The 13,818-nt window shown below is 36.6% G+C and overlaps 2 protein-coding genes across 2 annotated transcripts in view; one reads left to right on the top strand and one right to left on the bottom strand.

The window, feature by feature from the left end:
• PLCZ1 (phospholipase C zeta 1) overlaps positions 1 to 12,413 on the bottom strand; it is a 46,300-nt gene extending 33,887 nt beyond the window's left edge. The window contains exons 1-4 of the mRNA XM_048958755.1: positions 12,400 to 12,413; positions 11,743 to 11,866; positions 8,223 to 8,457; positions 2,825 to 3,026 (exon numbers count right to left, since the gene is read on the bottom strand). Of these exons, the coding sequence (XP_048814712.1) occupies positions 2,825 to 3,026; positions 8,223 to 8,457; positions 11,743 to 11,866; positions 12,400 to 12,413 (575 nt within the window). The remainder of the gene's footprint in view (positions 1 to 2,824; positions 3,027 to 8,222; positions 8,458 to 11,742; positions 11,867 to 12,399) is intronic.
• Positions 12,414 to 12,736: 323 nt separating this feature from the next.
• CAPZA3 (capping actin protein of muscle Z-line subunit alpha 3) lies at positions 12,737 to 13,609 on the top strand. Its single transcript, XM_048933918.1, has one exon. It carries the CDS (start codon positions 12,737 to 12,739, stop codon positions 13,607 to 13,609), a length of 873 nt encoding a protein of 290 aa, XP_048789875.1.
• Positions 13,610 to 13,818: the final 209 nt, after the last annotated feature.

The raw sequence follows: 13,818 nt of genomic DNA on the forward strand, positions 1-13,818 counted from the left end.
GCAAATGAGCTGATTGAGGTGCTCTTCATTTTGTGATGTGGCAGATGTGCATGGCCATCCAGAACATGGCTTATCTTTCATGTCACTGCTGCCACTGCTAAAAAGCAAGCATCACACACCTCTTCACTGTGCTCACATCCACTTTTTGATCTCCATAATCGTTCAGCAAGCATCTATTAATGTCAGGTGTTATTTTTTCTGCATGGAGGAATTGAATGATACATCCTTGCTTCATATGCTCTTCCACGTCAGGCACCATTTTGTCAGACTGCCCTTCTGCTGCATCTGTCACATGACAACAAATTGTAACAGAATACTGGTGGGAAGATTCAACCTCTACTGCCACACCATCAACATCTATCTCTGACATTGTGGGCCAACATAAAAAAAAAAAAAGACATTACGTTCGGGTCAGCCTTTGTAAGCATTTCTTGAACCTCTGTGCCTGGAAAAATCATGGAGGACATCCTCCTAGTTACCATGTTAAGGCACACACTAGACGAAAAGGTTATCTGAGACAGCCAGCATGGCTTCACCAAGGGCAGATCTTGCCTGATCTAGTGGCCTTCTATGATGGAGTGACAGCATTGGTGAACAGGGGAAGGACAGATGTCATCTACCTGGACTTCTGCAAAGCCTTTGACTTGGTTCCTCACCACATCCTTCTCTCTAAGTTGGAGAGGTAGAGATTTGAAAGATGGACTGTTTGATGGATTAAAGAACTGGTTGGCTGGTTGCAGCCAAAGGGCTGTGAATAATGGTTCCGTATCAGGGTGGAAGCTGGTCACAAGTGATGTCCCCCAAAGTCAGTCTTGGGACCAGTGCTCTTTGACATTTTTATCAATGACATAGACGATGGAATTGAGTGCACAATCTGCAAGTTTGCAGATGACAACAAGCTGTGCAGTGCAATTGATACACTGGAGGGAAGGGAAGCAATCCAGAGGGAGCTAGACAGTCTGGAGAAGTGGGGCCAAGTGAACGTAACAAGGTTTAACAAGACCAAGTGCAGGGTGTTATACTGGGCTGGGGCAATCCCAGGTATTTATACAGACTGTGAGAAGGCTTCCTTAAGAGCAGTCCTGCTGAGAAGGACTTGGGGGTCCTGGTGGATGAGGAGCTGGACTGCAAAGCTTTTGACGTGGTCCCTCACCACATCCTTCTCTCTAAATTGGAGAGGTAGAGATTTGAAAGATGGACTGTTTGATGGATTAAAGAACTGATGGATGTTTTGGTGGTTTAAACACACTGGTTTGATGGATTAAACACACTGAGCAGTGTGCGCTTGCAGCCCAGAAGGCCAACTATATCCTGGGCTGCATTAAAAAAAGGGGCAGCCATCAGGGAGAAGGAGGTGATTGTCCCCCTCTACTCAGGTCTTGTGAGGCCCCTTCTGCAGTACTGCGTCCAGGCCTGGGACCTTCAGCATAAGAAAGATGCAGAATTCTTGGAGAGGGTCCAGAGAAGGGCCACTAAGATGATCAGAGGGCTGGAGCACCTCTTCAATGAAGAAAGGTTAAGGGAACTGGGCTTATTTAGCTTGGAGAAGACTCCGGAGAGACCTCATTGTGGCCTTCCAGTACTTGAAGGGAGCATACCAACAGGAGGGGAAACAGCTATTGACATGAATGGATAGTGATAGGACAAGGGGAAATGGTCTTAAAATGAGACAGGGGAGGTTTAGGTTAGATATTAGGAGGAAGTTTTTCACTCAGAGGGTAGTGACACAGTGGAACAGGTTCAGAGAGGTTATGGATACCTCACCCCTGGAGGCATTCAAGGCCAGGCTGGATGTGGCTCTGGGCAGCCTGGTCTGGTGGTTGGTGACCCTGTAAATAGCAGGGAGGTTGAAATGATTATTGTGTTCCCTTTCAATCAGGCCATTCTATGATTCTGTGATTCTAGGATTCTATGAACATTATTTTACCAGTTTTTTTTTTTATTTTAACCATATCTTAAAGATGTATCTAGACAGATATTTTCTAATATTTTTAATACCATTCAAAAACAGGAAGTGAAAAGGTTTAATATCATGTTTGCAATTATTTTAAGAGACACAGTTTTTACCTTATATAATTTTAAATTCTGCTAGAAATAAATGTGATGATTGCAAGCCATTAGAGAATATCTAGAGAGAAACCAAACAAAAAATTTCATAGGACTTTTAATTATCTCAGCCAAAATCATGACCAATATTTTTCTCCTACTTCTCCTTTTTCTCCTACTTCTTCTACACGCCTTTTTCTCCTACTTCTTATTTCTGCCAAATGCATCTTGGCCATAAGGTATACTTGTTTCCTTTTGCTCTTGGAGTCATATGCTGCACAACTGAACAGTTTCTTCTCTCTCTTGGCTACTATAATGCCAGCATAAGACCTTTGTCCCATCTCGTTGCTATTTCCAAATTGACTGCATTGCAACACACATTAATCACGAATAACAGACAGCTACATAGTGTGCACTTACATCTTGTATATTGATCAGAACTGAGTTGGCCCAGAAATTTTATGTTTATTTGTAATTTTTTCATGGTATGTTGAGAATAAAAACTGATTAAGTCATATACTGTGCTGCATGCTATAGATTTATTTTGCTATGAAAAGGATGTTACGTGCTTAAGAGAAACAATGGATTATTTCCAGTCTATGATCAAGTGGTTTGGTAAACATATTGAAAAGATTACACATAAAATAAGACTATTGTTTTCCACTTTCATCCACAATGGCTATTGACAGAAACATTACCTGTGAATTACTTCTGGAAAGCCAGAGAATGTTTACAATATTGGTTAAAAACAAACAAAAAAAACCCTCCATCTGAATACCTGATATATCCATTTAAATCGCTGGGTCCTACTAGCTGGTCAGATACCAAGTAGGTATTGTGAGAAGATGAAATAAAATAGTCACATAATGGGTGGTTCATATCTTGGTAGACGGTCCGGTGCTCTTTTTTGAATATAATACAATCTTCTGAACTCATGTACCTTATAAACCCTTCAAACGACAATTGTCTTCTTTTCCTAACTGTTCAAAAAAGAAAAAAAGAAAGGTGAAAAATCTGGTGTGAAGCTAAGCTGATAGTTTGATAGTAGATAGAGCAGATAGTAGATCTGTGTATTTTTCATAGTTTTTAGTAGATAATTCAGAACACTGCTAAATGTTTTACAGCCCAACACTTCTCTGCAATTTTAAAATTCACAAAAAGCAATATGAACACAAATGTCAGAGTTGTACAGTTCTGGTGTTGATGTGGTTCTAAATTATGAGAGTAAATTAGTGTGTTCTTATGTTTTTGTACTTCTGTGGATTTTAGAAAAAAAGTTTGCAATAGTTCTAAGTAAATATAAAATATTTCTTATTGTTTAGTTTTGGAAAGTAACATGCTAGTCAGTGCACTAATAGATTTTTTCTCAGTAGAAAGTAATGGAATTTTTCTTTAAAATGTCATTCATAATCTTGCAGAAACCATGATTCTTAACATCAAGCATCTTAAATGGTGGAAAATTGAAAATAGCTAATGACAAAATGATGTTTTGTTTGGAAGTATTTGAAATGAAAAACATCATCTTAACAATATAAATTACTGCCCACAAAGATGAATTTGAAATCACGCTTATTATATTACTGCATCTATAACAAATCATGCTAATTGCCTTCATACCAGTGATAGTCATCCCATTTATTTTGTTATTTAACTGAATTAATGACAAACAGATCCATTACGCTGCCAACTGTTGCTCTAATGTCATGCTTCAAATGTAACTCTTTTGCAAATGATATAGTCTCAGATGTCAGTTTTGATTCAAAACACATCCTAGTTTGAATTAGTCAGGGATTTTTCACAGTTCTGACTGCAAAATAACCTTTTTTTTGTCACCATAGTTGGGTAGTGATTCTTAATCAATAGGTAATCAGACAGTACTTTATGCTAACAATAACACTGGGTTTTCAAGTTTCTTCACTATTTTCTATATTATTTTGGGTTTCTCTTGCCATAAATAAATAGAAGATGGTAGTAGTTTTTTTCTTGAAGAGAACATGTGTTCACATAAATGCACTCATTAATATAGTCCCTTTAAATTAGAAACATTACTTTGTAAGGCAAATATGTATTACTTTGATAGCCAGCATATAAGTTCCTTGGATTCAGAGTTCATTTCATTTCTCTCATCATTGGAAAAAAAATATGTATTTTTATATAGCTTATTTTTTTATAGCTTATTACAAGACCTTGCATTACATTCATTTACAGCTCTTTTCTCAGGATCTATAGCTGCTATCTTTGACTTGCATACAACTAAAGTCTTGTTTCTGGAGAGCCATCAAAATTCATTGCAACTTTGTCAATCGAAATTGGTAAGCAGTAATGAAGCGACGTGATCATCACGTGATCATGAGCAGCATATCATCTGCTAAAATAATTTTTCAGAGAAGACCTCTTGTTTAGTAAAAAAGGTCACAGTTTTTAAAGTCCAAGATAGAAGAAGGCTTAAATTGTTGTTATTCCTACTGTTAGTTCATACTATTAGTTAGCTCATAACTCTCTGACCAGTGAAGGAAACCTACTGGGTTTCATTAGAACCCACTCTTATCTTTGTCTGATGAAGATACCAAAACTGGTTAAGAACACAAGTACAATGCTTTTTAAATTCTGATAAATAGCACAGCCATACTATTTTCTGGTCATTTACAGACACTTTCTTTTTCTGTGTTAAAAGAAATGGGAATATATCTTCATAAACTTTCCACAGGGAATAGATGCTTTCATCAAGGCCTTATGCATCTCCCGAGAGGAATCTCAATCTTTTTCTCCATTAGCAGTAGTTAGTAAACACATATCCATTTGGTGCAGAAATAAAAAGCAAAAGCAAGGGAAGATTTATGTCTTCTTGTAGCTTTTTCTTGTTTACAAAGTTCAATGCTTTTTTCTTGCCTTCCCTTTTCAGATAGACTGAAACACTATTTATTGCTAATATTCTTTTTTTCCAGTGATAACTGTTGTAAAAAGTAATTTGTTTTTCTCTTGTTGTCAGCCCAATTAAGGTAAATTTCAGCACTGCCATATAGAAAAATACAGATATATCACAGGAATTATGGCCAGTGCATGATTTTTTGAAAGATATATTATATTATATGCCTATATTTTTTAGAGTTCATCTCCTCCTACTTTCTTAATTTACAACTTCTTTGTGGAAAGAAATATTGAAATTAAGCTTTCATAAAATGTTGGACAAATCTGCCTAAAATATTGTATTTATATAAATGGAGAGTAGATGGCACATACAAACACACCTAAGAAGCTTATAGCCTAAATTTTTTTAATTAATAAATACATTCCAGATTACTTAAATTCTTTATCTGACAAATGTACTAATGTCTCAGTGATCAAATCCATGCAAATATTGAATTTTGAGAAACAAATAAGAAATTTTAAAAAAAAAACTGTACTAAAGAAAGACGAAGTCCCTTTGGCCATTTGGTTGGCATAACATGGTTTCTTTAATATCACTTAGTGAGTCAAGACTTCTATATGAAATTAGTAATAGAATGGAGAGATGCCTGAATGTTTGTGTGCAACAAACCTGACATCTCAATGTTAGTAAGAGGTAACTGTCAGATGATTCACATATTCACCATTTCTACGATCACTTTCATAAATGAGTCCTTCAGTCAAAAATGCAAACTTTAGCTTACACACACACAAATCTGTCAGTGCAGAATTTTGTCATTAGAAATTTAAACTGTGTAAGAAAAATGGAAGAGCAGTGTATTCTGTGCTGTTTCTGAACAAAATACAGCATCTGCAGACAGCTAATTTGGAGTTATGTCACTCAATGACATTGAAAAGTTGTCCCTCTGTGGACGCAAATGTTAACGATGGACCAAATGTTAACAATTGACTTATCAATGTTGTATATATCTAGTCACTGCTTTTATCATCATCGTGACATACCAGTGTACTAAGTTTATCAGATAATGGTTGTTACTATTAGCAAACCAGTCAATCTTGTGTCAAGATCTGCCCTTTTCTCTTTTTGTAAAATACAGGACAAGGCTGGCAGATGAGTCTAACAGATCATCTTGATGAAGAATATGCCACACCAAATTCAGAATGACAGTTGCACAAAATGATATATCACGACACCGTATGAATCAACTATCATGTCAATCATATCTGGAACTTTCTACTAAATATGTTTGAGTGGGAGTATTTGTCCAGTCAAAGCAGCATGAACAAGACAGCTATTATTTCACTCAGCAGTATTATTTCCAATAACAGGATAAACAATTTTTTCACAGATGAGGAAAAACGAAAATTTGTCTTAAATCTCTAGTGTAAATCAGAAATTTAAGAAAAAAAATAAATTATATTTGCAACTGTGTTTACTAACTGAGTAAAGATTCTTGTTCTTTTTATAGCTATTAACTTTCTGATCAGATCATTCAAAACAAACTTTTAAACTGGTAATAACTTACATTATTACTTAGGAAAGACTAATTTTCAGAAAGAGTAGGATATGTTTAATAAAATTTGTGCTAATTTGAAAGGTAGCCTCTAAAATTAATGACATAAGGAAGATTTTGTAGCTATCGCTGGACAATGAGTGACTTAGTGAAACACCAAATGCCTTTTGCTTCTGGTTGAAAGTGTGCTTTGTGGTTGAAAGTTGAAAGTAGTTTTTCCCACAATAGTGGGAATGATCAGCATAGACATTCCAGAGTTGTTATCTCAAAAGGAAGTTTTTCTCCTTCTTGAATTTATTGCTATTTTTTCAGTTTTCCTTACTCAGTACGAAACAATGGAAACCAAAGGAAACAAACACTGTTAAACAGTTAATATTCATCTTCCTCTGAACAAAGTTTCCAATAAATTGTATTTACGTTTGATTTCCTTTTTTCAGCCTATTAGCAAATTTTGTCTCTTGCCATGTTGAGAGAAACATCAGAAATGCAGCAGCACAGCTTGAAGCAGCCATCAGCAGCTGAAATATCTGCTTGTTACAGATTCAACAAATCACTCATCTCACATTTCTATTGATTCAGAAAGGATGAATATACTGCAAAGTATTACTGATATCTGGAAGAACCTAGCTTGAGTATCAGATTCCAGTCTGAATTATCAGTTCTAGCTGCTTAGACAGCTTCCCTCCATTGCACCACGAGAAGTGTCATGGATTTGCTGGGCAATACTAGAAGTGAAAAAAAAAAACACTATAAAACTCAGAGTTTTGGAAGCTGCAAGGGAGGAATAAAGAAATATAGTTTGGGTATGCAGAAATGGTGTTAGGGAAGCTAAAATACGACTCAATTTGAAACTGGCTTGGAAGTTCAGTGGAACATGAAGTGCTTTTACAACTTCATTGCCCGTGTTTTTAAAAAGAATATGTGGGCCAACTGTTGAATGGGGCAGGTGGCTTTGCTGACAGACTCCAAGTCTGTCAGCATTGTTTAAATTCACCAGATTTGCAAGACTGCTTTAATGCATCCCTGAAATTCTTACCAACAATACCCAGCTGACAGCAAACCAGAGTGTAACTGTTCAAGATTTCAGCCTTACTTAGTAAAGACAAAGACTTTACTAGAATTTGTTTTCTTCTGTGAAATCACTGTATTAGATTACTTCTACAGTTAAACTTTCTGCCACAGAACATTCAAATGCAGATAGCATGATAACAAAACACTATTTGTATTTTTTATCTTCATAGTCCAGCACTTGTAATCCTCTAATTAATTAAGCAAAGAGATTGTCACTAAAGAGTCAGTCTGGCTTCCTAGTAATGCTCATTCACATATTTCAGTGGGTATAAAAAAAATTTAGTGTGGGTTCCCTACTCTAAGAAAAAATGCATTTTTTTGAAGCAATCTACAGCTAGATTTTGGACTAGTCTGTTGCAATAAGGAGTAAGAATGACTGAGCTGGTCATGTTCTGTTGCTGAGTAAATTTACTTTGCTTTATTAAGAGTTTCTAATATTATCATATTTATAATATTCAAAAACCTGAATTGTAAATAAATAAATAAATAAATAAATATTTGATATGTGTGCTTACAAATGATATTATACAACAGACACAATTATAATATTCTTGCTTACACTACTTTTTTTTCAATGTCCAGTTTGCATTAGTCAGGTGAGTATTCAGCAGTATAAACTGTCTATGAAAAATAATAAGAGCTAAAAAATAAGAGCTAGAAATCAAATACTTCAACTATGCATACCTTCATCAATGGGTTCATACTTCAAAATTACTTCTAAGGCAGTTGTTTCAGCATCTTCAGTTTTAAATTGTTCTTTTTTGAGAAATTCAGTGAGCTCGGTGTCAGCAAGACATTTGTGGTTTTGAGAGTAAGCACAGAAAAGTTCATGAAATTCATTTCTGTGTACAATAGCTCGATAAATTGCTCTGAAGTCTTCCATGTTGATAGTACGTATCTTCCGCTTGTCAACTGTTTTCTGAAAACAAAAATTGAAACAGTCAACGCAAAGATATACAATAGTAAAAAGGTACAGATAAACCAGTCTATAATATATTATAATATTATATTATATTATAATATTGAAAGAACTACATCAACAGAGAAAGCTTAGGGCAGCAGTGGCTACAATACATTATCAAATTATAGTCTTTTATTTGCAACGTTTAGATTTGTCTTTCTGTGTTAAAAGTGTTTTGGGACAAATTAAAACGTATCATATGACATGGCATGTAAGTAACTAAAAGTAATTCATATATAATATGTGCAATATTAAAACATAAATCTACGTTAAAATGCTATGCGTTACGATAAATATGCAGCATAGAAAATGTTGAGGAAAATATTCTTAATATGATACCCCTCTCACAGAAAATTGAACCAAATTGTAAGTACAGTATTTTAAATTTACATACAACATACATCAAGTTGTGATCTGAAAAATGAAATAAGAACCAAATTTTCATGTTGTCCTTTAAAAATTTCTGCCAAAATATGTAGTTGTGCATATGAAATGTGTTTACATCAGTTTAGCTTGCATGTGTTAAATTTGTTATTGTAAAAGTAAGATAAACTTTGGAAATTTACTCAAAAAAATAGCCACAAAATCATATACAAATTTTTTTTTTTTACCACTGTAGGCTAACTAAAATTTGTAACTTTTGGCTCCTTCAGATGTGACTACCAAGGAGGTTGGATTTCACCACATAATAATGACACCTGCTTTGATTTGCAGAGCCTCCCCAAAATTGTCCATAAATAAAATATATCTAATTGGAACTCTGGCTACTGTTTGATGAAAGCTTCTGATTACTACTGATTAGACGAGTTTTGAAGAGACACCATAGAATCTAAATGCTACATTGCCAGTTTTTTTCCTACGCAGTAGAGTTCCCACTGAGAGATGGCAGTGCAAGTACAACAACAAAGAAGAACACAATACTAGCTAAAAAGAAAATTTCAAAAATTTTACGTAACAGTAGTGAAGTATTTGCTTTGAGCTTGTAAAAAAAAAATAAAAAAAATTAACAATCACTTTTAATGAAACTAAGCAGCAAGATAATAATTCAGGAAACTAATCATATGCTTTTTATTACTGCTTGAAAAATCCCAAGTCTTGGGTTGAAATCATTCAACTATTTTTTTAACATCTTTAAGGCAGCTGCAAATTTACTCATAATTGTTAATCAGAAAAAGGAAATACCAACTCATTTAGAAATTAAGCATCCACGAGGACTCAGGAGACCTTCTCTCAGCTACTGGCACAAAGTGAAACTGGCCAGAAAATTAAATTTTCTATTTCGTTGTCCTTTTCTGAAATGTAGATAACTATACTGCCCAGGGGTATTTTTGAAATTAAAGTTATGAAAATCTCATCAAAATGTTAAAAAAAAAAAAAAAGATAGTTATAAAACTTTTATTGGCAGATTTTTATTATTATTATTATTATTTTCATTAAGGCACATCACATCTTCAGAAAAAAAAAGTATCTTGACAAGGGCTTAGTTCTGAGAAGTATATTAAAATTTATTTATTATTTATTTATTTATTAAATCATTCCTTTAAAATGTTTATGTTCATAATTCTGATATCGCCCAAAGGAGCATTACAGTAAACAAAAGAGAATATAAAACAAAGTAAATTGTTCTTTAAAAACTATGTTTCCTACAAAATAGATTTTTGTTGTGTATAGTTATGTGATTATCAATATGTAGTTAGTGAAAATAATGGCAGAAAAAATTCCTTCCAGATTTGGCATTTTACACCCTGTTAGAGTGATGAACAATTTGAGTTCCAAAATTATTGAAAATTGCCAAATATCTCAGAAAGTAAAGAATACCTAACAGCACTGCTAAGAACTACTAGATCAGGCTGTCAAATACATTATACACTTATACACAGATACTCAGAGTATACACTTCTGAGTATCTGTAGCTAGATCAAGCTTATTCTATGCAGATCACTTCCCCAAATAATTATTCTCCACCCACAGTTCATCAAATATATCAGATTTCTGTCAGAAATCAGGTGGATTTCTAATGGAAAATAACAGACAATTATGAGAAATAGTTTCAAGTTCTCATGAAATTCTCGAGTTTAGCAATTGTCTCAATGCAGTGAAAAATTCAAAAATCATGGGCATCACCCCATGGTTAGCAAGGACTGCGCTCACACTGCTGTTTTCACCTGGGCTAGAGAGAACTACGAAACTAGATAGAATGAGGAAATACTAGTGCTTTCCATCTCCCTGCCTTCCCTGCAGTATGACAAGATCTAAAACTTTTGGAATTCCCAGAGCTAATTCTCCTATACCAAATCTGGACAGAATTAGGAAACTGGTTACAAAACTACCACATAGAAATCATATGTATAAATAGTCACTGAGTTTCATTTCCTTAGCAAAACAGATTTACCAAATGGCTATTTTGGTTTGAAAAAAAAAAATAAGATAAAAGAAAAATCCATATAATTTTTGATTAATTAATAGGATGGACCTGAAGAACATGAAATCCCAATGTGTCCAAAGGCACTCAATTTTACAGTTTTTTCTCAGTGGGAATATATGAACCTAATCATAATTTGAGAGCCTAAATTAAATTACCCTATTATTGAGGCTTATTTCTAGCTGTTTTATTTTGCATAAGTAGAAAACCCATGATCATTGCTGTATCTCAAGGCCACATCCTTCCCCAGGAGCGAGAGTGCTATGGATGTATGGGATATCAAAGCATATCTCTTAAGTGCTTCACAAGGGAGGTATGGTGGAAAACTGAGTAAGTGTGCTGGATTTACATTGACTTGAAGCTGGAACAGATCAGATACCTTCATATTGTTGATAGCAATCTCTCTAATGTCTCTGAACAGCAATAGCCAGGCATGGCTGCGCTCATTAACTCAATCACAAAAGCAGCTCCATGGGATGAAGTCAGAATATTTACATTATTCTCCATTGAGGCCATGTTACAATACAGTTGGGAATCAGGGCCTACATGTTTGTTTATTTTTATCGCTCAACACCATTTTGCTGTGGTGAAGAGATGGTAGAGGTCATGCAACCACTCAGTTATCTATTTTACACAGAAACAAAGGATCTGGATATGGCAAATTATTTGCTGATTGTGCACACTCTGTAAGCATGAAATTAATTTCACAAAATAAACTAAATTTAAAGAAAAAAAAAAGATTTAAAAGCACAGCTTATATAATACCCTTATGTAACTGACCTTCTAAATGTATCTGATCGCTGAATCTATATATTCCTCACCTTGAAAACATGTTTCACATGGGCGAGATTAAAAGGCATGTGCAGTTTTTCAAGTAGTTTAACAGTGCTATCTAAATCAATCTTCCCATCCATGAAGTCATCCTGAATGATGTTCAAAAACCACGTACAAGAGATCAAGTTAAGGAAAAGTCTGACCTCTGCCACTGTTTCGACAAGGTGAGACAACATTTTAAACCTAAAATGCTTGCATGTTTTCTCAGAACAGAAATACATTTGTGCTCTGCACTCAGTGAAACCTGGGGGCACAGAAAAGAGCCAAAGACACAGGGAGAGTGTGCAGGAAGATGAAGGGTAGTCAGGGTGAAGAAGGGCCTTGAGAAGAGGAGGGAGAAGCATAGAGATGGATGGGGGACAGCAGGAAAAGGAGTGTCCACGAGGAGCAGCAGTGAGGCACTGTGCCCACCCTACTGGCCTAAGCAGCCCAAGCTAGCATGCCCTGAGCAGACCATCCTGCAGGCTCAGGTCCTCTTGCACTTCAGCCATGTGGTCCCATGCAGGCCCAAGCCTGGCCCAGGCCTCGATGCATGCTCAAGTCAGGAAAAAGTTATACAGTGGCAGGTGTCACAGGGAAGACCAAGAGGAGGAGGAGGATGGAGAAGAAGAGGAGGCAGAGCTGAGGGAGGTGGAGGAGGATATCTGTTCTCCTCCATGGTGACTCCGCGTTGCCAGCTCCTTGTTCTTCACTTTGATGGCATTGCTAGCATTTGGCAGGCCATCACCTCAGCATGCTCTGGCTCCCTGTGGGGCCCTTTTCTTTCCCTCACACCCCAGCTCCTCTGCTGGGGTTCCAGGACCCTCTGCTCCTTCCCCACACTCAGACCCCACTGGCATTAGCTCAGATGTGTGAGGTCACAAACTGTGGAGTTCTGGAGCACCAACACTTCTCCCCCTCCTCACTATCTGAGGCTGTTCCCTCAGCATCTCCTGCCCTCACCTGTCAACTTCTATCTTTCTCTTAGCCCTGGCCCCAATCATGAGTGTGGAGCAGGGGCTGCGTGCGTCAGAGAAAGTGTCCCTCATTTGCGGGCTGCTGCGCCAGTCCCCTCCAGGGGAATTCAGGCAGGTTGTCCAAGATCTCTGCGATCTGGTCCAAGATGACGAGCTGGTGAAGCAGGAGGCTGCCCACGCTGGGGCCCGTCACAATAAGAACAACTTCACCCCTGTGTTTGTAAACGGGAACATTGTGCTACTGACTCAGTACAATGACATAGGAGGAAACCGCTTCTTCTACCCTCAAGACAAATTCTCCTTTGAGTTTGACCATTTGAGTGGGATAACCAGCAAAACCCATTTGCACAGAGTAATGCTAGATGAGGGGGAGCTGTGGAGAGGAGCCCTCCACAAGGGTTTGAATGCCTATGTGAACTGCCACTTTCCTTCAGGGAACTGCTGTGTGTTCAAAAAAAGCCTGGGGAAGAGGCAGATGTTAGTGGCCTGCATTGAGGCTCATCTGTACCAACCCTCTAAACACTGGAACAGCCTTTGGAAGTCTGACTGGACTTTTGCTCTGACTCCAGTTATGACCCGAGTTACAGGGGTATTTTTTCTCCAGTTACACTACTTCAGAGATGCTAACCTCCATGTAACTGTCAACAAGTCTGTAAGCGAGTCTCTGCATGTGATAGACCGAAATCAGTTTGTCACAGATTTCGTGAAGTTCGTGAAAGCCGAAGACAACAAGATTCATACTGCCATTATGGAAAACATCCAGGCCTTGTCAGAGCATACATGGAGGAAAAATCTGCGAAGGAGACTCCCTATTACTCGTACCTTCATGAACTGGAATGAATTGTTGAGCAATCAGCATCCAAAGACCAATGTTTCCAGAAAAGAAGTACCTCCATGATTACTGAATTGCACTGTATGATTCAGATGCTCAAATAAATAACTGAAGGACAGAATGGGAATGCTTTCTAGTTGATTTATTTCTAAATTGCTCAGTAGAGTGCAGAAGCTGTGATCAGTCACTTGACACTGTGAAATTAATGGACATCAATAGAGACAGAAAGTTATTTGCTGTCTGTTGTTTTTTTTCCATTCATGTACTTTTTAACT

The sequence above is a fragment of the Lagopus muta genome, chromosome 1 (genome assembly GCF_023343835.1).
Source record: "Lagopus muta isolate bLagMut1 chromosome 1, bLagMut1 primary, whole genome shotgun sequence".
NCBI lineage: Eukaryota > Metazoa > Chordata > Aves > Galliformes > Phasianidae > Lagopus > Lagopus muta.

Coding starts and splice junctions, on each gene's coding strand:
- CAPZA3 (XM_048933918.1), top strand. CDS start 12,737: ATGAGTGTGGAGCAGGGGCTGCGTGCGTCAGAGAAAGTGTCCCTCATT.